Below are 25,432 nucleotides of genomic sequence, written 5' to 3' on the forward strand. Positions count from 1 at the left end.
TAGGAGACAAGTAGAAGGTTTTGATGCTGAAATAGTAGATGTTAATTTGTTAAGGTCGACTGTAGAAAAGCAGTCCAAGAATATATCAGGTCGTACAGTTTGTAAGGTTCCTGGGTTTGATGGAAAAATAGTGCCAAGCGAGTTGATTTTGTCTCTAATAGTTATAATTTTGTCATTAAAGAAGGTCATGAAGTCGTTACTACTGAGGGTTATAGGAATACATGGCTCAATAGAGCTGTGGCTCTCTGTCAGCCTGGCTACAGTGCTAAAAAGAAATCTAGGATTGTTCTTATTCTCCTCTATTAAAGATGAGTAATATGCTGCTCTGGCATTACGGAGGTCCTTCCTATAGGTTTTAAGACTTTCTTGCCAAACTAAGTGAGATTCCTCCAGTTTAGTGGAGCGCCATTTGTCAGGTAGTGTCATGGTTTGGGGAATGTTTTCTGCAGCAGGAGTTGGGCCTCTTGTACAGCTACATGGCAGGGTGATTGCAAATGTTTATGTGAACCTCCTTCAGCAACATGCAATACCTCCACTGCAATTGTCTCCCAATCAGCTGCAATTTTCATGAAGACAAGCCCCCTGTCACACCGCAAAACATGCGAAGCTGTTCCTTGAGTCCAGATCTAAACCCCATTGAGAATCTCTGGAAAATCCTTGGCAATAAAGTAATGTATAAGAAACCCACTACAGTTACTGAACTGTGGAAGTGTCATGGCACACACACGCACCTTGTGATTGGCTGTCCTGTGAGGCTAGGGGGGTGGGCTTACCTAGTTCCAGCCAGCCTGAGTAATTAAGAGGGCGTTCGAGGACAGGTGTGGGAGAGAGTTGCGAAGAAGAGTGACCCTGAGTACCTCGAGGAGAGATGATTGCTGTGTTCACTTTCTTTTGTGCGATTATGTTTGTTTAAGTTTTGTTCGTGTGCTACATGTCAAAAAAGAACTGTCAAATGGAGTCCGAACGTAACTGAGTGTCGGACCGCTGGGAGCGAGCTGACCAAGTGACAGGCGTCGAAGGAGGCCAACGAAGAAGCAGGTGAGCCCACACCCTTCACCCCCTGGCCTGGCAGCCAAATCATTCCCCTTTGAAACGTATAAACGGGCAGCCAAGCCTCGGAAGCCTTAGATGCGAGTGTATGCCTATTTGGAAATAGTACAATACCCGGGGTTGTGTTGGCCGTGTCATGGAAGAGAGTGAAGAAGAATGGACCAAAATCAAACCAGAGCAGTGTGAGAAACTAGTGATGTCCTGTGGGTGCAGATGCGCTGAAGTCATTCAAAGCTGTGGCCTCTACACTTCCTATTCATTTTTGAATCCTATAGCCCGAAGAAAACATTATTGAAACCTTCTCTTCTGACACAATGGTTATTGTAAATAAAGGTTTTTGTTGAAGTGCCTTGGTTATTTAAAAAACATGCTAGCACAGCAGTGGTATAGCCACAATGGATATTCTATTAAATTCTGAACAAAAAGAATGATTATTATTATATTAAAAATAATACTTCAGCATAAATCAAGAATGAATACCTTGTTCTCTAATGTTGTTTCAGTGGTTTCCTCTTATTCTGGTTTTTATTTTAATGTTTTTTTCTCACTGTGACCTAGACATCAGATTTACCATTAGTTATCACTATTCCTCCTTTGGTTAGGTTGATTACAGTGAATTCCCAACTTGACATGGTCCAATTAAAGTTACTTTTGGATGCAATAACTTTTACATTGAATGTCATTTACAGTATGTGTTTTAGCAAAAACATGGTAGGTGTCCAAAAGCATGCACTGAGTAGGAGTTACATGACAGGCTAAATCATTTACAACTCTGGTTCACCCCAAACAAAGTTTACAGTAATCTCACAAAATCATGTATTCATGTATGTAATCATGCCGGCGCAATTTAGAAGTCCAATGGATTCATAGACCCAGAAAACACTTGGTTAGACACTGAGTGTACGTCCACACGATCGAAAAAGTTTTCTGTCCACACGGACTCTCCTCAAGAAATATCTGCGTCTACACAAAACCAATGAAACCGGCTAAAAACGCTGTAGTACACATGCCAGGCCTGGATGTGGCGCTGTAACTGCCACAGAAATACACCAACAATGGAGAAGAATAGAGGGAGAGACGCTGTTGTGTATAATCATAATACAAACACCTCCAAATCTGGAGACTTCCCAAATGCTCCTCCATCCTAGAGAGAAATGTATCCACTGTTTCTGGTGTTAGTGGAGACTTTTGTGGTGTTTTGGACTCATATTGGATGCACCAATCAGTCTGTAGTTACTAGTTAGTAGTTAGTGTCCTCAACGAGCAGAGGGTGCTGCTGGGATCCTCTTCCTCGTCCCACTTTTCACACCGTCTTAAGCAACTTTATTTATAAAAAGAGACTAGAGACCAATTTAGCAACTTATTCACAGCATCAGGGAAAAGGGAGAAATCTGTGGTTGTTCTAATTCATTCCCATGCACGTGGCTCAAAGTCCAGTTCAGTAAAGAGTCTATGGGTCTGTCTCTCTCCTCTCACGCAGCAGCACTGTTGTTATGTGACGCTGCGGGGTTAGAGGTTGGAGGTTGGACATGACGGCATCGTTTAACAAAGTATGAGGTTTCACCGTCCATACAACAACGCCATGGAGGTCGTTTTCAAATCTTCCTACTCTGGGGCCCGGTTTCAAAAGATACTGTGTTAAGGCTCCAATAACTCCTGATGCATGTGGATGGTCGGCCAAAACGATACTAAAGATATGCGGCTACAGGAAAATGCATCGTCATGTAGATAGGTCCTAAGATTAATTGGCTATAGGTCAGATAATGAAGGAGTTAGGATAGGGCTTCCTGCTAGTCTTGGACACTAGAAAATTACACCTTTCTAGAGGTCAAACTATGTATGAGAGAAACAAGTATGTTATTAAGGACACCTAATACTACAAAAAAGAGCTGAGAAACCTTTTGTTATAATTTTTTTAACCTTAGGTGTTTTTTTTATATGCACCCGCCTATGAATGACAGTGGGGAAATACTGCACGACAGCAGCACTATTCACACCAACAGCAATGCGCAGGTTTGAACATTCACAGCAGCTCAGGAGGAGTCCTGTCCTGTTTCTGCTGCTGAGTGCAGGGACGGAGGTTCACTCCAGAGACGCCGGCCAGGAGACAAATAAAAGCGTCTCCTCCTGTGATTTCGGAACAGTCAGGAAGCCGAAGCAGGAAAAGCTCCACCTGCAAATTTCCATGCTGGCCTTGAAGGCAGCATTCGGCCTTCTGTAAACTGTGCTACTCAAACTGTGTGGCTCTCTGGAACGCCTCCGTTTACTAGGGCGGGCCTTTACTGTGTCGCTGCTACAGGGATACCAAGATGGAAATCCAGGGGCTTTCTGGTGTCCAAAACATTCACTCTCAACATGGCGCCCTACACAGAACTACTTTGTCGCCACTTCGATCAGCGGCAGGGTCGATGCCTCGTTTTATTTCCCCTGAAAACGAAGCGGAGCGATTATTGGATTCGCATGAACCACAAAGTGACAACAATAACAACAGCATGCCGAGGACATCGTCGTTTCACCTACTGGCGGAAAATGGCAGCGGAGCGACTTGTTTGCCTGACAGCAAACCGCAACCAACCGATAAAACCAATTTACTGGGTGTCAGACAGAATGTCGGACTTAATAACGTGAACACAGAGAAAGAAAGGGAGCTCGATGTACTGCTTGGTTCGCAGGATTTTGTTAGGACTGCCTGGAAATGCAGGGTAGAAAGTGGGGATAATGTGATGCAAATGGCGCTGCCTCTGTTTGAAGGGGAAGAGGAACCGATGCCGCATCGGCAGTTAACGTTACCGTTTCCAGTTTTACGGCAGCAGCGTGAGGACGGCGCCTTCAAACAGCCCTCACTGGCCAGCCACAGCGCTACAGCTCCGGGGTGCTTCACCGCCGCGAGCACTGCAGATGAAACTACCCAGGAATTGCACGTTATTTTTAATGTTGTTGAGGAGGATGGAAACTGCGAAGCAAGCAAACATCGACCCGATGTATCATCTGAGGGCGGCAATCAAATGAAAGGTAAAACACCAGAGTGCTCGAAAGCAAATCCCTGTGGCTCCATGGAGGCTGGTAACAGCAGTGACGTTCATCTCTGTGAATCTAATGACAACTTAAACTGTCTTGATACCCAAGCCCTGAAAAAAACCGACCATGTTTTCAATTTACTAAACGATAATTATACCGTGGCTAATGCTAAACAGACTGTCTATCGCCACACTATCGAAGACGTTGTTTTGACAAACAAATATGGTGATAAGATATGTGGCCAGATTTGTACCGAAAACAATGAAAGTAAACTGGTCAGGGACTTTTCGTCGCAGTCCCGTATTGACGAGAGCTGTGCCTTGATTTCAAGGAACTCCGGCGTTGTGGAAGCCATGGACACCTCGGACTTTATTTCATCATCGGTTGGGCTGCAGGACAGTGCAAACCCGACCACGGCCTCCACAAGTCCTCCTGCTAGTGAAACCTTTTCCGGAACTATCACAATAAACAACCAAAGCATCATAGTGACCATAGAAAACGGTATACTGACTCTCGCTGCCCCACCAGAAGGATATGTACATAAAGATGATGACATGGTCAGCTTAAAGGAGCACCTAGGCATGAAAGATCATGAGGATATAGTACTTCTCAACTATGATAGTGGCACTAAATCCATTGGAAAGATCAGCACGCTAACAGTATCCAGCTCTAACCAGCAGGAAGAGCCCAGGCCGGGTTTGTCTGTGAGCGACTCAGAGCTGGCTCTGGCAGATGACTGCCCATTATCAGAGCTTGGCACTTCTCTGGACTCCTGTCCCATTGTCAAGCAGGAAGCAGGGCCGCTGTATGCCGTAACAGAGACTGATCTGGTCAACCCGTCTCCTAAAGCCACTATGGCAGACTGTGGTAACGGGGACTTCCAGTTTGTACCACTAATAAGGTCCAAGAAAGAGACTGTGGTCTCTTATGGGTGCCCAGAGCCGGGCTGCTCCTGTACATATGATACACGTCAGAAACTTAAGGTTCACCTTCTGAACCATGCTGAGGACCCACGCCCCTACCAGTGCACCATAGAGGGCTGCAGCTGGGCTTTTGCCACCTCTTACAAATTAAAGAGGCATCTTCAGTCTCATGACAAGCAGCGGCCACACACCTGTCAGTTTGAAGGCTGTGGCCGGCGATTCACCACAGTCTACAACCTGAAGGCTCATTTTAAAGTCCATGAGCAGGATAATACCTTCATCTGTGAGATCTGCAGTGAGAGGTTTCGCAGTGCCACAAGACTCACCAATCACCAGAGGGCCCACTTCGAACCAGAGAGGCCCCACAAGTGTGAATTCCCAGGTAACAACAGCTAAATGTTGGATGTTTTTTTAATTTTGCTTTAATTTATCATTATGGTTTCCCTTTATCATTACACACTTCTATTGCTGTTGGCTGATGTTTTGGTATCATACAACAGCACAATGGTAAACATTTGCTATTAAGCAAATTACCTGTTTGAAACAGACCATCAGTGTCACAGGTTCTCAAACTGTGGTACGTGTACCATTCGTGGAAAGCAAGCTCTCTCTGGTATGCGAAGGAATATCCAAAATAAAAAAAGGACACATTAATTACTAAATTAATATAATACTATGAAAATCTACAACATTTTGAAATAAAATACTTGAACTTTTAAGATCCATGAAATATAATAAATAAAAATAATTTTAGCATTTCCTGTAAGATTTTTGTTCCAATATCAGCCTGGTATGAAGTCATGTTCATGAGTTAGGAGCTAAACTGTGATAGTAAGCAGATGTAAAATGATTGGTTTAAAAACACTGCAATCACAGCTCCAAATGGGAACTATAAGGAAGAGAAGTGCAAAACAAGAGGAGAATATTTAGAGCAGTCCTTCTGAAACTGAAGTCATGGCTGAAGACAGTCAATAATAAATAATCTTCTGATTAGGAATTAACCGTCCTGTCTGTAGCTGAATAGTGTCGGCCTACGCTGCTGTATTTGAACATTTGTCTGAGTAGTGGTACCTAAGGGCGCACTCACACTGTCCTTCCGCACCGCGCCCCGGGCTTTAGGGTACTTGCCCCCCCCCCGCGCGCCCCAGGCCCGTTTGTACTCGCACTGCCTGGGCCTCGCGCAAATGCTTCTTGCTGTCCATACGTCATCACGCCGTAACACGTCACACGCATTGATTGACGTCATCGCGATGCGTCGCTTTGTTTACAAATCTTTCCATAGACCTCTGAGTTTTTGTGCGTCTTGTTCGACTGTTTTTGAATATTTTCATCCGACCAAAATCTGCGGTAAACACTGCACCTCCGCATCACACCAACGTGAACCTTTCGCCGCCATTGTTGTTGTTGTTAAATGTCCGCGCATGGTCCGTCCTTCTATTTTCTATTTCCGAACAGGCGCACATAAATGACGTCAGAACCGCCGTGGGCTTCCTGCTCGTACACGTCCGCACGCTCGTGCTCGTACATGTGCAAATGCGCTCTACACAAGCCCACCTCTCTCAGGAGGGCCGTGGACAGCCTGCTGGCCGCAGTTATGCGCGGAGCGGGTGCACTCACACTGGTCAAACGCACTAGGCTTGACCTGAAAAAACAGTTTTGGCGCGGTGCGGAAGGACAGTATGAGTGCGCCCTAAGAGAGCCTGATATTTTCTTAGGTGGTACGTCATTCACAAAGTTTGAGAACCACTGTGTCAGGTGATGCTCGTAAACACAGTCATGTTGTCATGTTTTTCTGCCTGATGCTTTATTCCAAAGCACATCTACGTTGTCTTCCTAAATGGTCCCCTGTGTCATGTGCAGGCTGTGAGAAAACCTTCATCACCTTCAGTGCCCTATTCTCCCACAATCGCACTCACTTCAGAGAAACGGGCCACTTCACCTGCACCTACCCAGGCTGTGATAAGACATATGATAAGGCCTGTCGTCTCAAAATCCATATGAGAAGTCACACTGGTAAGATAATACTACAGTAGAGTCTCAGTGTTCTTTCTATAACTTCCCCCACTGGTTCAGCCGGAAGGGAAGGCTCTTCACAGAGTTGTTTGAGGCCGTTTTCTTTAAGAATAAGTAATTCATCAATAACATGATACTACAACTGTTGCTTTCTGTTCACTCATTTCAGATGACAGAAGCTGTTAATACTGCATATTTAAAAAAATATTATAACTGCAAAACTAAGAATGTGCCTATCTGGCTGTTAAGAGGTGACGTAGAACCCTTTCAAAATATGATATCTGGGTCCAAGCTGGTCCTAACCTTGCATTTCTCCAACGCCGCAGTGCTATGTTCCCCGTTGTTAGAATAGATCTGAGTTGTCATTGTCATTTTACCGCTGTCTTATTGAGGAAAATAATGTCTACCTGACAAAAGAGGTGATCGTTATTGTTCACATGTTCGGCCGTTTGCGTTTGGAACCGTAAATCGTATTTTGAAAGGGTTTTACGTCAGACTTAACAGCCAGATACTGATCCAGTCTAGTGATCTGGGTTAAGCTCAAAATTAGCAGGTTACCACTTATCGATCCTGGTGACATCTGTGTTGTTGATTGGTAGAACCTGTTCACTGGTAAATAAAAGTCTTATTTCCTGTTTCCAGGTGAGAGGCCGTTTCTCTGTGACTCGCAGGGCTGTAGCTGGTCCTTCACCAGCATGTCTAAGTTGCTCCGACATAAACGGTAAGTGTTTATATCCGAGAAAATAATCTGTTAATAAACAGGATGTTTATTACAGTTACTGTCAACGTCAAATACTGAGTGGAGCTACCCTGACTTAAGACTATTCCCCTTTTGGGCTTTGGGTTTTGAGGTGCACATGCCACATTTTGCACTCAAGTGAAATTCTGGTGTAAAATCATCCCAGGCCCTTTTTTGGTGAATACATTCATCAAATAAGCCATTGAGACAATTTTGTCATGTAACAACTATTAACAGAGAAATCCAGGAGAGTCGTTAACAGCGGAATATGGCTAACACTGATAAGCTCGGGGCAGTGCGGTGAAGGCACTAAAATGGCGTTTTTGCTCCATTTATATTTGTATATAGACAGTGTCAAAGTACATGTATTTAAAGGCATTGATGAGCAGAAATAAATAGTGCTTTCATTTGATTAAAACAATTAACTAATTAATCACACAATTTGCAGTGATTCATTGCTTTCTTTCTTCTTAAAACTAAATCATGTAATAATGGATATTTAAATGTAAAATGATGGAATTTATCTAGAATCAACCCAAAGGGATTATTTAAATTCAAATACTATTGGTTAATAGCAGCTTTTTAACTTTTAGCACAGATTCTCTCCTGTTAACTACAGATTTCCAAAGAAACCATCAAGGCCAAGGTCAGCTTGAAAAAGGCATATTTCTTATATGCACTAATAATAAAAAAAAACCAAGGCCTATATGTTACAGTGACAGTTGAATTTCAAAAAGGTTTACAATAGAACATGCAATTATGGAAAATGAACAAGGAAATATTTTGCTGTGAGTTCAGAATGATAAATCGTTTTCACTCTATAGAACAACAACAATCAGCGTAGTCCTCGTTTCCATTCAGCCAGTTACTGAGGCAGACCAGTCTGTTTACATTGTCAGGGGACAAAGCAGCTCTCTTCTTTTGGATGATGTAGCCTGAGTGAGAGCAACCTCTCACAGGTCACTGGTTGCAGGGGTTGACAGGTACCTGCATGCAGTGCTTGCCAGCCTGGTATGTGCTCCTTCTCTCTTTGACCACCACTGTAGAGGACTCCCCTCCGTGGCCATTTTTTTTGGTAGTTGTTCACACATTGTTCTATGGACTCTTCCTCTTCCTCTGTATCTGTGTCAGAAGAACTCAGCAAGAAAACAGACATCCTCCCCTTCTTTGGTGGCTGTTCCTCTGTTGCCCCTGTAGGTGGTATTTGTGCAGGACTCTTTCCCATCATCAGGTTGCTTAATGAAGCCCCCATCTCACTCCTTTCAGCTTTGGGAAGACACTTCAGGTCCTTAAACCTGGGGTCAAGTGCAGTAGCGATCTTCAGCCATGTGAGGTTGGTGCTGGCCTTCCTTTTAGCTAGGTCTGTGGTAAAGACTCTTGAATATCACTATGTAGACTGGATCATTGTCTGAGGGCTCCACCATAAGTCTGAACAAGTGGCACAAGGATGGCAACACCACTGAACAGGAGACGTACTGCTCTCCCCCCAGCAGTCCAGTCACATGTCTGCAATGGAAAGCGCAAGATGATAAACATGTCAGCTAATTGTCACAGAGAAAGACATTCACTACCTCCCTGTCTGCATGCCACACACACACACACACACACCCACACACACACACACACACAGAAAATATTTTACCTGCAAGGTTCAAGTAGGTCCTCCAACCTTTGCAGTTAGGCAAGCTCCTGTGCTGTTAACATGGCAACGTTGCTGTTTTGTTGAGCCAGGGTAGCGATCAGTGGAGATTTGTTTAGCTGGATTCACTTGACCATCTCTAGGGTGGAATTCCATATTGTTGCAATGTCCTGAACGAGTGTTTCTTCCTTCTGTTCAAGCCAACTTCCTGAGTGTTAGATAGTCTATGCTTGAAGTGCCCGACAAGCTTGCAACATTTAGCCTGCACACTTTCAAATCCACTGTTGTGAAGGGAAACCGTGGTTGTTCTCAATTCAATTCAATTTTATTTATAGTGTCAAATCATAACAAAAGTTATCTCAGGACACTTTACAGAGTAGGTAAAGACCACACTCAATGACTTATTTATGATTTACATAGACCCAACAATTCCTCTGTAGAGTCCAGTGGCAACGAAAACCTTCCCTATAACAGGCAGGAACGTCAGACAGACCCAGCTCTGTGGAGGACGGCCATCTGTCTTGACCGGTTGGGGAGGAAGAAAAGGAGAGAGAAAGAGAGAAAAGACACACAGATGGACAGAGAGAGACAGACAGACACACTTCCAGAGATGCAAGCAAAGCCTAACAGTAACTATAATATTTATAGTAATGTGAATATAACGTATATGTTAAGGCAGTTAATACAACAGAATAGTAGAAACAAGCACAGCTAAGGTGACAGAATATGAAAATGATAATAATTATGGTGGCAAACATGATCAATGATGAGTAGTGGCAATAGCAGCTACGATACAGCTACAAATTTTATAGTTTATTAAACTAGTGATGGTATATATGAGTAACAGTGATAATAGCAGCAGGAAGCGTCATGTAGGACCACGGCAGCAGGCACCACCACGATCAGTAAAGACCTGCGAGACGACAAAGCACAAACAGCTCCGGGGAAGAAGCTGAATCAGTAACATGCATTGATGGGACATGAATGATTCAGACAGAGAGGAGAGAAGCTCAGAGTATCAGGAAAAGTATTATCCCCCGGCAGACTAGGCCTATAGCAGCATAATTAAGCAGAATAAAGTCTCATCGTAAGCCCTAGCTGTAAGCTTTATCAAAAAGGAAAGTTTTAAGTTTACTTTTAAATAAGGGGACAGTGTCTGCCTCCCGAATAACATTTGGGAGTTTGTTCCACAGGAGAGGAGCTTGGTAGCTGAAGGCTCTGCCTCCCATTCTACTTTTGGAGACTCTAGGAACGACGAGTAGCCCTGCATTCTCAGAGCGCAGAGATCTAGTTGGGTGATACGGTACTATGAGCTCTTTAAGATACGACGGAGCCTGACCAATAAGAGCTTTGTACGTAAGGAGAAGGAGCTCTTTGAAGACTGGGCCGTGCAGAGCAGGTGTTTGAATGGAAGTCTTGCGGCTGCAACCATGTTACGAACACCGTCACTGACAAGTGTGGTTAACTTTTCTTTAATTTTCCACTCTTTTGCGATCTCCAGAAAATGATCAGCACATGCCTCAGCATAATGTTGCTCTTCTGTTTTACTCAGTCAGTACAAAGGTACTTGGAACATTTCAGGTTCCATTCTTTATTAATGAAGTGCGCTGTGATGCCCAAGTAGTTGTCATTGCTCACAGAAGTCCAATGTTCCCCTGTGAGAGTGACGTGCTTTGCTTGCTGACTTCCTGTTGCTAACAGGTGGCGCTGTGGCTGTGAAACAATGTATGCTAAAGTAACAGCAACTTCCTGTTGCATAATGTGTCGCCAATATTCGCTGCCAGGCCACTTGCCAGACGCTCCAGAAAAACGAAACGATATGAGGTAACTTTGATCACTAAAGTCTTTAGATGGTACAGGCCGATTTTGAAGGTGATGACATTCAATCTCTAGGAGGAGTTCGCTAAAGTTTGACACCATCAAAAAGCCACATATTTCCTGTTGCCAATAAGAGGTGCTCTGACTATGAGTGAAAATTGAAATGTGGTTCTGTTCAGGCCCGGAGTCTCATCCACCATCAGAAGTTTGGAGCAGATTGGACAATGTATACTCAAGTAACAGCAACTTCCTGTTTTATAACGTGACGCCAATATTCGCTGACACAGCACGACCACATACTCCAGAAAAATGAATCGATATGAGGTAACTTTGATCACAAAGGTCTTAAGATGATACTGGCCAGTTTTGAAGTCAATCAGGTTAAATCTCTAGGAGGAGTTTTTTAAGATATGACAGAAATGTCAGAAAATGGCCGACTTCCTGTTGACTCTAAGATTTTGCTCCAAGTGGCTTTTTTTTACGTCTGGAGGTGTTATATAAGCCTACTGATTTTCATAAAAGTACGTCCATCCTGGAGGAGGGGCTGTGATTTAAGGTGTGCCAGTAGGGGGTGCTCTCACTGTGAGTCTATGATGTCATCTAGGTCTGCTCAGGGCAGGGCTCTTGTCATGCCATGGGCTCACACTTTAAAAAAAACGGAACGATATGAGGTAACTTTGATCACAAGGGTCTTCAGATAGTACAATTTTGATGTCGCTTCTTGAGGCTTTTTCGTGCGTCTCCTCACTCTCTATGAGCCTACTGATTTTTCGTAACTCTAGGTGAAACCTCATCGAGAGGCTCAATGTTCGCTCCTGAGTCATTTTGCCAAACCATGCATGAGAGCCATAAAATACCTAAATTTACACCAGATTTGACAAGTTTACAAGTTTTGGGGACTTTTTACATATGTTGAGGTCCTCAATAAGGCAATTCATTTGGTAAAATAATATTATTAATAAAAAACAAATTAAAAATAATACTAGGGAACAATAATCCTTACAAATACAATAGGTCCCTTGCTGGCGGCGCTCGGGCCCTAATTACTTCTCTCAATCCATCGTCTGCTACAATGCTATACAATGCATCCTTAGGAGAGTCTGTTTCCTCCTCTCTGTAATATGGACTCAATCATACAATCTGTTATTTGGACATTTTTACGGTATTTTGTACTTTATTACAGTCCTTTTGACCTGTATATACATTACCATTGTAATTTTGATATTTTATATAGAGTATATATATTTTATATATATACATACATACAGTACAGACCAAAAGTTTGGACACACCTTCTCATTCAAAAGAGTTTTCTTTATTTTCATGACTATGAAAATTGTAGATTCAGACTGAAGGCATCAAAATTATGAATTAACACATGTGGAAATATTGACTTAACAAAAAAGTGTGAAACAACTGAAAATATGTCTTTATATTCTAGTTCCTTCAAAGTAGCTACCTTTTGCTCTGATTACTGCTTTGCACACACTGCATTCTCTTGATGAGCTTCAACAGGTAGTCACCTGAAATGGTCTTCCAACAGTCTTGAAGGAGTTCCCAGAGATGCTTAGCACTTGAGATGCTTAGCACTGTCCTTAGCAGTGGTTTCCTAGCAGCTATTCTACCATGAAGGCCTGTTTCTCACAGTCCCCTCTTAACAGTTGTTCTTGAGATGTGTCTGCCGCTAGAACTCTGTGTGGCATTGACCTGCTCTCTAACCTGAGCTGCTGTTAACCTGCCATTTCTGAGGCTGGGGACTCGGATGAACTTATCCTCCGCAGCAGAGGGAACTCTTGGTCTTCCTTTCCTGGGGCGGTCCTCATGTGAGCCAGTTTCTTTGTAGCGCTTGATGGTTTTTACGACTGCACTTGGGGACACTTTCAAAGTTTTCCCAATTTTTCGGACTGACTGACCATCATTTCTTAAAGTAATGATGGCCACTTATTTTTCTTTACTTAGCTGCTTTTTTCTTGCCATAATACAAATTCTAACAGTCTATTCAGTGGGACTATCAGCTGTGTATCCACCTGACTTCTGTACAACACAACTGTGGGTCCCAACCCCATTTATAAGGCAAGAAAACCCACTTATTGAAGCTGACAGGGCACACCTGTGGAGGGAAAACCATTTCAGGTGACTACCTCTTGAAGCTCATCAGGAGAATGCAGAGTGTGTGCAAAGCAGTAATCAGAGTAAAAGGTGGCTACTTTGAAGAAACTAGAATAAAGGGCATATTTTCAGTTGTTTTACACTTTTTTTGTGAAAAAACACATTTCCACATGTGTTAATTCATAGTTTTGATGCCTTCAGTGTGAATCTACAATGTCAATAGTCATGATAAGAAAGGAAACTCATTGAATGAGAAGGTGTGTCCAAACTTTTGGCCTGAACTGTATATATATATACTGTTTTATATAAATACTGGTTTATATTTTTGACGATATACTGTATTGTTGATGTTAAATATGTTATTTGTATAGCTGGAGTTTGAAAAAAAAAAAACAATTTCTCCCTGGAGTTATTAAAGTATTTCTGATTTGATTCTGATTCTTAGCAGTTTCTAGCTATCTAGTCAGCCAAAGCATTAGTTACCATCTCACTTACAGGTTTCGTTAGCTGCCGAGTACAACTCTCCTGTAATTTAGACTGGCGAAGTCCTGTAGCGTCTGTAGGGTGCTTTGCTTTGAGGTGATATTTCGAATTACTTCTGTGGTAATTGAATTCTGCTTTGCAAACTGTGCAGATTACTTTTGTTTTCTCCAAAGATCTGTTGGGCACCTTTTTTGAAGTGAAACTTTCTGCCTAAAACTCCTTCCTTCTCTGTATCCATTGTAAGCAAAGATAGATAATAGCTAACGGCTTTGCGGCACATGTTTTGAATAAAACCAGAGCATACTCGAGAGGGTGGCTGGTGCCTGCCTGCAACGATCACAAATCGTATGACGCTAGGTGCGAACTTTGCTTATCTCACTTTAGACCAATGAAGGTGAATGATCTTGAACTGGATAACTGTGTGCCGTAAGCCGATTGAAGGGGATTGTATTCTGTCTAAAGCCCTTTCCCAAATCTCCTCAGAAAGTTCAAACCCCAAATCCCCCTGCCACAGAGTCTTTAATGACGTCAAAGATTCCAAACTTTGTGTATTTAGTAGGGACTATATGTTCCCAATATTCTCTTTGGAACCTGAATCAAGCTTCAGAATGGAATTTAGGAGGGTGTTGGGTGGTTGGGAGGGAAGTGAGTAAATTATGTTGATATGAAACTACAGAGCTGCGAAAATCTAAAAAGCTGAGAGTTTGGGATGTTAAATTTAAGCTTTAGTTGATCAAAAGATGCAAAAACATTATCAACAAATTCTCTATTGTGGCAACTATGATTGATGGTATGAACTGGTGGTTTTTTGTTATAGGAGCAGAAGTGGGCAGATCCCTGAGAAAAAAAACTTTGTCTGAACTGTGTCAGAATCCTAAAAGTGTTTCACAATTGGATTTGAGGTGAATTTACATTACATTTACATCTTTTCAAAAGAAGAAGTTTTGAGCATATAAGTGAGTGTAAAGAAGCATGAAAACGAGGAGTTTTCCATTCGTAACCACTCAGGGGTAGTGTCACCAGATGGATAATCTTTCCAAAACAGCATAGACCTAATGTTGGCAGCCCAATAGTAAAACTGGAAGTTAGGGAGGGATAATCCTCCATGTTTACGATGCTGTTGTAAGATTATTTTCTGGATTCAGGTTTTTTTCTTGTTCCATATAAATCCTAACACCGAATTGTGCACTGACATGAAAAATGATTTAGATAGGTATAGAGGAATGCTCTGAAATATGTACACGAATTTGGGCAAAACATTAATTTTAATTTTGTTAATTCTGCCTCATAGACTGTATATAAAATGGACGTAGCCTCTCCGCTGGGGCCCATTCTCTCAACTTGATCCAATCATATTTGGTTCTGGGAGAAGCCATCTTGTCAGACTTTGACTCCTCCACATTTCCTCTTACCAAAAAAGGGCATTGACTTGAAGTTGGGGGAGGGAGATACGTCCGTCTGGGTGACGCTTACAGAATTAGCCACATTAGCTCACATTAGCCCCGTGAGGTAGGCTAACAGAACACGTTTCTAGATTAAAGTCAGTGTAAGTCCCGTGTCTCTTGCGGAGACTTCACCGGCTATGATATGAAATAAAGTTTGTGGAAAAAAAAACGGCTCGGCGAGTCTAGTGCAGGCACTCCTGTGTCTCTAGTGGAAAACGCACCGGCTCTGGGGTTGAAGTGCAGGCAGAATTTATGATCTATGATTTAAACTGATATTCAATACAGTACCATGCTCATAGACTGTAAAACACAGAGCCTCACGGCCAGAATCCTCCTGGTGCTCCAGATTAGCATCTAGCGTATGTGCCATAGATAGCAGACTGTACTGCAAATGGTAGTGCAGATGCGGCTAATTAATTAGTGTACCAAAGCTAACGTTAACAGGTGTGTTCCTAAACCATATGTTGGTAAAGTTGATCAAAGAGAAAACCATCTTGTCACTGATGGAAACACCACAACACGAATGACCGCAGTCCAGGTTCATATGACGGAGTTAGCATGCTAATGATGCTAATCCTGACAACTAGCCTCCGAGGAGAAGTGAGGGCCAGGGGCTAACTGGCACTCAAGAGGCCACACCCCTAATTATTCATGAACTTTAACTTCCAATAAAATAAAAACTAGCTTATTACAAAAATATTCACCCCCCTCAGTGATGTCATGGAGATATGACTTAACAGACCAGAATGTTTTTTTGTAAACAAGTCCTAAATAGGTTTAATTATGCTGTGAAAATCGTGCTGTTTAACATAGGGGTCAATGAGAAACTGCTCTATTGTTCAAACTACTGGACACTCTGAGAACTGCAGCTTTTGGCACTTCCTGATTGGATCATTCAGGAAGTCGCTGTGGTGGGGGCTTTGTCTGCCTCCTAATGATAGGGTGAGTATAGTTAAAGGGTAAGGGGACCTCTGGTGTGTGACTCCACGAACACAGAGAGCAGGATGGGAGACAGCTGGTCTGCAATTTTTTTTAAAAATTAGCTTGGGAACCCATCGGGTCTGTGGGATTTTCCAGCTTGCATGAGCTTAATTGCATTCATTAGTTCCTGTACAGAAAATAGTTTCCCTAGCTCGGATGCAGTTTCGTTATTAATTGTGAGGACTTTTATTTTGAGAGATGTGCTCTCATTAATTAATTATTGTGCCCCTTTTATGAATGAGTCTTGTTTTGTTATGGCTCTGATTTATGATGACGACGTAATGTGGTCATGTGACTCACCTGTTCTGTTGATTACCTGCAGCTGTACAGAATAAAACTAGTGTGTGCCGTGATTGCGGTTGTTCACGTGCAGTGTGATACGTTAAGCTGTGAAACCAAACTCTGTTAACACTGAGAAATTAATGAAATATCTTTTCACCACATTCGTATGTTTTGCTCTGTGATTTATTTATTAGGTTTTCAATGTGTCATGTTGATAGCAGATTAATCTCTGTCTGAAGAGTTAATCGCAGTTTTGAATAAATCATACGCATACCTCCGCATTAGACCACCATGAACCGTTCGGCAGCATCTTTTTAAATGTCTGTCGTGGGGAACCGTCGTATATAAATAGTGCATAAATAGTCCCAGAACCACTGTCATTGCTCGCGCTCGTACACGTGCGAATGCTCGTGCCCGTACATGTGCATCCGTGCTTTACTAAAGCCCACCTCTGGTGAGCGTGCCGTACCTGGTCACGGTACAGTTAGTACAACTGTACCGTGGTCAAACAAACTAGACTTTAGCTGTGATGCGGGCTTGGGCGCAGTACGAATGGACAGTGTGAGTGCGCCCTAAGTGAAGATTGCATGTTTCTCAATGGAAATTAATCACTGAATCACATGTCAATACAGTGATAACTTTGCCAAAAATACACTTAATTCCTTATTTGTAAATTCCTTGAAAGTCTCCATTAATGTATTATATGAGTCTGGACAGACAAACTGCAACTGACTTGTTGACGAAGGCATACAACTCTGAGGTGTTGATACTAGTTTTCTTATGTAGTCTTTCTAATCAGCTGCCTGTTGTACCTATAGTGATGAATTTCTCACTGACCACAAACTTCTTCTCTGTGGTCAACAGGAAACATGATGATGACCGTCGCTTTGTCTGCACAGAGGAGGGTTGTGGGAAATCCTTTACCCGGGCAGAGCACCTCAAGGGTCACAGTATCACCCATCTGGGCACCAAGCCCTTCCAGTGCCTTGCAGAAGGTACACACTGATGCCAAACAAACAAAATACAGTAGTAGGACTTTTTACTGGAAGAATGTCAGAGGTTATACATTTTTATTTCAAAATCAAATAAGAACAATTGGCTCGTTACAAATGAACAGAGAAGTTTTTCTTTTTACTGTAGTTAAATAGATTATTTTGACCTCTTGTAGTTTTCTGAAGAGAGCAAGGTACGATGTTTGTCTCCTTTATGTTTTTCAGGCTGTAATGCCAAGTTCTCAGCACGCAGCAGCCTTTACATCCACTCCAAGAAGCATAAGCTTGATTCCAGCACCCTGAGGACCCGTTGTCCTGTGGCCAATTGCTCTAAGCACTTCTCCTCCCGCAGCAGCCTTAAGAGCCACATACTCAAACACCATCATCTTAGTCCTGGTGAGTAATCATCACTGTTGCACCTAAAAAGTAATATATTTAATGGAATTGTTTGACAATACCACTTAACCTTCCTCTTAACCAGAATGGTTCAACTCATAGGAGGCCCACTTATGTCTGTTCAATATAATGATATGCTGGATGAAGGTTATTTCTTTGCAGACAAAAACACAGTGTAAAAACAAAACAAAATCCAGAAAATGCACCATAAATATCCTCACAGATGGTTGTATAATGCTAATTTAGCTTTAGAGAAATTGTCACCACGATCGTATGCCATATCAGCCACAAAAAATACTGTTGTTTTTGTAAGTAAAAATGTTTCTTGACACTGGTATTTATTCATTAGGAAACTAGTGGTAAATTACTGTAATGACTGAATTAAGGCGGAGCTACTGCTATATTCAGGATAATTGAAAATCACTGTAATATCTGGTAGGAAACTGTTTAACTACACATAAATAATTATTTGGACTACATTGTTTCTGGGAAAAACATTACTCCACCTTCTCCATCCCAGATGTTCTTAGCCAGATGGAGACCACACCCACCCTGACCCCCAGCAGCGAGCTCATCAGCTCCAGCCCAACAGTTGCCGGGCCTGGTATCACCGGGGGTGACCAGCTGACCAACTTGGACCTCAGCTCTCTTTTCTCTGCTGTGCCTGGAGGCACTACACCCACCGCTGGCATCGGAGTGGGAATTCCTGTCGCTGGGAGCAGCTGTAATGGTACTTTCACCATGGACCTTTCCCTGGTCAGCTCAGGCATCCTCACCATCGACCCCTCCTCAGTCGGCACCACACTGGGTAGCAGTGCCACGTTGGCCAAAGCTATGGACCCTCTTATCCTGGCAGCCAGTGCTGACATGGGCCCCCACCAAGGTTTGGAAGGAACTGTGGTCGACGTCCTGCCCATACAGGGCACTCTTCATCTGGATGATGTGCAGACGGTTACCTCGGAGGCCCTGGGAACCCTCACAGCTCTCACCATGCAGGATGCTGGTGCCTCCGTGGACCCCAATCTACAACACTCACTTAGCTCTTCCAGTGCCCTGAGCGTGGAGCCCACAACCTCCCTGGCAATGGCCCCTGTTGCAGAGCTGCTGGCTTCACCCTCAAAGGTGGTGGAGGTGGGTGGTCATGGGGGAGCTGGGCCTCTGCTGGGCTGTGTGGAGGTGCTGGGACCTCAAGAGGGAAGAAAAGTCCCCAACCAGTTTGTTTTCCCCAGTCACAGCAGCAGCTTCAGCCCACAGAAAGACCAGGAACTCAATGCTGTTTCACCAAGCAGCTTCTTGGTGAGTGGTCATGCTGTCATGGAGCACAGTTTAATGTGGAACTCTGGTTTTCCACATCAGAGTCTGCTGCCAGGAGTTGGAGAGTACTATTGCATATGTTGATTGATTATTTTATTTTGTGAAAAAACAGTGATCAAAATTAGAGAACAGTGTTCATTGTGTCAGAAGAGAGGATTTCAACAATGTGTTCTTCTATAGGATTCAAAAATGAATAGGAAGTGTAGAGGCCACAGCTTTGAATGACTTCAGCACATCTCCGCCCACAAGACATCACTAGTTTCTCACACTGCTCCGGTTTGATCTTGGTCCATTCTGACTCAGTCTCTTCCACAGTTCACTAACTGTAGTGGGTTTCCTAGACATTACTTTGTTGCCAAGGATTTTCCAGAGATTCTCTACAGGGTTTAGATCTGGACTCTGGCCATTTCATTGTTTCAATATTCTTAGCTTCAGTGAACTGCTGAACCTGTTTAACAGTGTGACAGGGGGCATTGTCCTCATTAAAATTGCAGCTGATTGGGAGACAATTGCAGCAATAGCATGTTGCTGAAGGAGGTTCACATAAACATTTACATTCACCCTGCCATTTAGCTGTACAAGAGGCCCAACTCCTGCTGCAGAAAACATCCCCCAAAGAAGGACACTTCCTCCTCCAAATGGAACTGACTTCTTTACACACTTTGGGTTCAGTTTTTCCTCAGTCCTACCCCGAACATAATGTTTCCCATCAGACCCAAATAAACTGAACGTCCTCTCATCACTGAAGTCACTCTGGACCAGTTCTCCTCTGTCCACACAACATGCTCCTCAGCCAAGCAAGTCTAGCCTTTTATTCTTTCTGCTGATGAGAGGTTTGGTCACTGCAGTGTGGGCTTTCAGTCCAAAAAGTCTTAAACGATGAGACACTGTGTGCAGAGACAGATTCTTGTCCTGTTCAGCACTGAACTGGAGAGCAACTCCAGCTGCAGTGTTGAACTTATTCCCTGTTGAGAGTCTTCTCATAATCCTGTCCTCTGGTGCACTTGTTTTACGTGGACGACCGGCCTTTTTTGAGGGACTTAAATGAATCTGTGTCCTTGTAAAGTTTAAATATTTTTGAAATCACAGACTATGAAAGCCCAGCCTCTCTCTGATGGCTGAGAGGGTCATCCCTTTGGTCTTCATCTGGACAACCTGCTGTCTCAGGGTTTCAGTCTCCTTAGAGCAGCTGACATCTTACAAAGTAAATAGGGGTGTCCAACAATGAAGTCGATTGTTACCAGGTGCCAGATTAACACCAATAACTGGGAGGGTCTAAAAGTGTTCTCTAATTTTGATCACTGTTTTTTCTTTTTCACAAAATAAAGGTTTTTGTTGAAGTGCCTTGGTTGTTTAAAAAAACACGCTAGTGCAACAGTGGTATAGACACAATGTATATTTTATCATCTCAAGACAATAAAAAGTAACAGTATTTAAGAATAAAGTATTGATAACTTGTAAGTTTGATCTACAGTGTAAACATGTAGATATAAAAAATAGGTTTCAAGTTCTGGGTTGCAGCAGGTTTTACACACTCCTTGTATTGCACTTTATGGCGCTGTTGGTGGTTAAGATTCGTCGCGCTCAAACCTTTAGTTACAGCCTGTTTGCAGCATTTTCTACAGAATACAGTATTCTGCTGCTCATCTGAAACTTTAAATCCAAACTTTCTCCAAATGTATCAACCATTGTTTTAAATTTCACTAACCGACTCCTCCTCGGTTAATTGCCGCTCATTTGTTTTCCTCTGTGTTGGTGCTGCATGTGGGACTTGTGTGTGGGGGAGCGGGTAGGGGAGGGGCAGGTGTTGGTTTCCCCTCAGAGAGGAAGAAAGGCGGGGCAAGGCGAAGTTGTGTGAGAGACAGACGAGGAGAAGAGAAATAGGTGAACTTGCAGCTCCATGAAAGAAACGTAAAACGTTTTTTTAACATGACATAAATCTTGATATACACAATATTGTGTTTTTCAAAATATATTGATATATTTTAAAAACTGGATACATCACCCACCCTTAATAAGTTGTTAGAGTCTAAAGAAGGCTTAACAGACCTCTACAGGTTGCTGCTCATCTCTGCTGCAGGATAGGTTAGCTGCTACTCGTAGGGCCTGACCGATTTGACCGATATATTTTAGGCCAATACCGATTTTAGAAGGCAAAAATTGTATGCATGTATGGATGCATGCATGCTATGTATTGCTATGGCTCTAGCTACAAGCTAAACACACAGAATCTCTGACTGTAGGCGGCCAAGTTCCATTATGAATAATGTAAGCGCTAGGGCTGCCACAATGACTATTTTTCTATTGATTAATCTATCAACTATTTAATCGATTCATCTAAACAATAAATTTCCTACAAAAATGTAATTGACATTTATGTTAATTTTTTATTTAATTTAAACTGTATGTCATTGTATAACACAACAAAAGCAAAATGTAAACAAATGTCTAAATATTAAAATGTAAAACTGTGGGTTCAAACTGGCAACAGCAACATGATAAAAAAGAATTTGGTAAAAATAAAAATCAAACCTAACCCATTCTACCACCACACCAAACTCTCTCCAGTTCCTTTTTTAGTATTTTAGTCATTTATAAGGAACTTTTCCAAATCCACATGAACCACTCCATCACTACAGAGCCTTTTAACCAGTATTGACAACATCATGTTCACCTGTCTCTCCTCTCTCTCTGTGTGTGCGTGCAGTGCGATGACCAAGCGGAGTACCGCGGCTTCTTTAGTCGCTGTAGCAGCTGTTGGTTTTAATGGTCTGCTGCTCTGTAGTGGGCAGTGCCACCGTCCGTACACGTGTATTTTGCCACCTATGTGTAACTTTTTTGTCTGACAGGAGAGTGGAGGCTCTGCTAGGACTGACTACAGAGCCATTCAGCTGGCCAAAAAGAAGAAGCAAAGAGGTCCATCAGCCTCCTCTGGTAAGACACACATGGTTTGATTTCAGGCATTTTTAATGCTCCTCAGTCTGACCAGAGACTGAAGTAATTGTACACACTAAAGCAATTGTGATAATGGTATTTTCTTTGCCCGTTCCAGGGACTTCAGGATTGAGTCAGAGAAAAACGAAAGGAGCGAAGGCAGCCTCGGCTCCCTCTGGTGTTTGTTATAGTGAAGGAGCTGCAGTAGCCAATGGGGGCCTGACTCTGCGTGACCCCATCACTGGGGCCCAGTATGTCCAGATTCAGCTGCTGCAGGTGAGATCCCTAGACATCTAATTGTAATGCAGTCAGTTTCTCCAACCACACTGTACGTATTTCTGATGACATTATTACCTGACTAAACGGGATGAAAAGAATTGATTGATTTGTGTTGAGAGAAGTGATCAAATGTGTGTTAATGCAGGATGACCCAGCCAATGATGGTGACCTGGCCTTTCAGCTGAGCTCTCAGCCCTCCAGCTCCCACTCTCAGCTAACTGCAGACCTGCCTGTCAACATTTTACAGGTGAGAAAAGTTTTCATCTACAATTTCTGATAGAAAATGAAAATTGTGGCTCAGTAATATTTTAATATAACATGATTGAATCTGGGGCGGCACAGTGGTGTGGTGTGTCGTCTCACAGCAAGAGGCTTTCTGGTTTGAATCCGGGCTGGGGCCCTTCTGTGTGGAGTTTGCATGGGTTTTCTACGGGTTCTCCGGCTTTCTCCCACAGTCCAAAGACGTGCACGTGTTAGGTTCATTGATGACTCTAAATTGCCCGTAGGTGTAAATGTGAGTGTGAATGGCTGTTTGTCTCTGTTTGCCTCTATTTGCCCTGCTATAGACTTGTGTCCCAGGAGCATCACCGCCCAGGAGCTAGGCCAACAGCACACGCTGCTAGATAAATGGGAGTGGGAGTCAATGTTGAGATTTTTTTTTCCGGGACCGGGAGGGAAAGGGCGTAATTTTTTTAAATTTGTAACGAACACAGCATTTTTTAGAGGGAGGAGACTGACACGGGAGGTTAGTCTTTAGCAGAGTCAAGTGCAGGCACTCTCGTGTCTCTAGTGGAAAACACACCGGCTCCAGGATTAAAGTGCAGGCAGCATTTATGATCTATGATTTAAACTGATATTCAACACAGTACCATGCTCATAGACTGTAAAACACAGAGCCTCATGACCCGAATCCTCCTGGTGCTCCAGATTAGCATCTAGTGTATGTGTCATAGATGGCAGGCTACTTAATTAGCAGAACATGTTGTATTCCTAAACCATTTGTTTGTACACAGTTGTTAAGTTAGCTTCTTTATTTTACTTTAAAGCATCTTGCCACTTATATAAACACCACCGCACAAATGATCGCAGTCCAGGTCGAGACGACGGAGTTAGCATGCTAATGATGCTAATCCGGACAACTAGCCTCCGTTGAGAAGTGAGGGCCAGCATCTAGCCACATTTATTATTCATAAACTTTAACCTCAATTAAAATAAAAACTAGCCTGGTCAAAGAAATTCAAACCCCGCATTGTTGTCATGGAGATATGACTTAAACATGCAGACTAGAATGTTTTTTTTGTACCAGGTCTTAAATAGGTTTAATTTTGCTGTGAACATGGGGGTCAATGAGAAACTTCTCTGAGTGTCCACTAGGGGGCAGGTTTCATAATAGAGAACTGCAGTTTTTAGCACTTCCTGATTGGATCAACCAGGAGGTCGCTGTGGTTGGGGCTTGATGTGCATACAGGTTGTCATTTTACTGAATTCATATTTCATGGCATGTTGGCAGATGATCTGTACATTTGATGTATTACCTGAATGCAGTGCATTGGTAAAATTAAATTATTTGATTACTAACCAGAACATGCCATAAGACCTGTTGCTGATTTTTAATGTGTTTTCACCCAAATTAGTTCACTATCAAAAGGTACGACTTTTACATCAGAGAAATGATACAAAAATTCCTGAGCTTAACTTTCCTTGGAAATTGTCAGACCCTTTGCAAACCAAGTTTTGATGTACGAGAACTGAGATCTGCGAGTGTTTCCTCACAGGAACCTTCCGTCATGACAGAGGATGACAACGGCTCGGACAACTCCCAGTTCACAGGAAGCACAATCAACCTTCAGGACTTGGAATGACCACCACAGAGCTGCACGTCAGAGGTCTGCCGTGATGATCAACCTCACTGTCACCTTAGCACTGTCCACAGTTTACATCAACAAACATACTCTGAGATGTTTGACTCAATCAAACGGTTGCCTCCCCTTTTCCCAGGACTTTGAAAGGCTTTTTGGACGTGTGCTTAATATAGTTTGCGGAGAGGGTGGACAGTCCACAGACAATGCACCTTGACAAGAGGAAATGAGAATTCCCAAAGCAATTTCAGTCAAAAGCAACTGGACTTGGATATTTGTCTAGGAAGACGTTTCACCTTGGATGAGAGGTGAAACGTCTTCCTAGACAAATAACCAAGTCCAGTTGCTTTTGACTGACATTGCTTTCGGGATAACGATGACCTGGACATAAGAGAACATTCACTGGCGAAATAAGAATTGTTTGTGTTCAGAATATTATTAGGTTTATATTAAGTCCAGTTTGTACCAAAATCAAAACCTGAGAGCATAGTCATCAACGAGACATGAGAGGCTTTGTTCCTCTGTCCTGTTGCTTTTGACAGTAACAGTGTCTATTCCATGGTGCTACATTGCCAGTCATGCACACAGTGTGCTGTCCACGCTCCAGTTGCCTTATAGACACTTCACGCTGTGCATTCCTCCACTGGTGGGTTATCTGCTTTATTTGTTGCTATTTTGATTTCTTACAGTTTGTTAGATTTATTTTTCTATGGCAGCAGTGAGTCCATGTTGAAAACATGCCTGTCCATGTGTTTCTATACAGTATGTAATAATGATTATAATGATAATGTAAGTTACTACCTTCATGTAATAATTCTGTTATTTATTATTTAGCTGTGGGTTTACAGAATGGCCGAGCCAAACACAGAGGAATTAAAGAATCAAAGCACAATCAAAAGAATTTGTGGTGGGCCTTTATTTCATTTTTCTATAATTATAACAGAATAAGCAGTGTTTTCATTTTTTGACCACAAAACAGATTTATGAGGATTCATGAAGAAAAAAAGCAAGCAAATATAATAATTACTACAGTGAAAAATATGGCCAAACCATAATAATTTTCCCAACTTGGAAAGATGCTCTAGTTTCTTTCTGTTCAATCCAGCATGTCCAGTTGAGAGATTTGTTAAATCATTACAATTCCACTGTTGAAGATGA

The 25,432-nt window shown here is 42.6% G+C and overlaps 1 protein-coding gene across 1 annotated transcript; it reads left to right on the top strand.

Moving 5' to 3' along the window:
* Nucleotides 1-3,359: 3,359 nt before the first annotated feature.
* On the top strand, nt 3,360-25,155 carry LOC310965392 (zinc finger protein ZXDC; the record flags this gene model as incomplete). Its single annotated transcript, XM_083938953.1, has 10 exons — nt 3,360-5,373; nt 6,852-7,004; nt 7,647-7,725; nt 17,365-17,495; nt 17,718-17,888; nt 18,409-19,184; nt 22,052-22,136; nt 22,255-22,412; nt 22,561-22,662; nt 24,191-25,155. The coding sequence occupies 10 exons, from the start codon at nt 3,360-3,362 to the stop codon at nt 24,275-24,277; spliced, it is 3,756 nt and encodes a 1,251-aa protein (XP_083795079.1). The 3' UTR covers nt 24,278-25,155.
* Nucleotides 25,156-25,432: the final 277 nt, after the last annotated feature.

This window comes from Echiichthys vipera (genome assembly GCF_963691815.1).
Source record: "Echiichthys vipera genome assembly, chromosome: X".
Taxonomy (NCBI): domain Eukaryota; kingdom Metazoa; phylum Chordata; class Actinopteri; order Perciformes; family Trachinidae; genus Echiichthys; species Echiichthys vipera.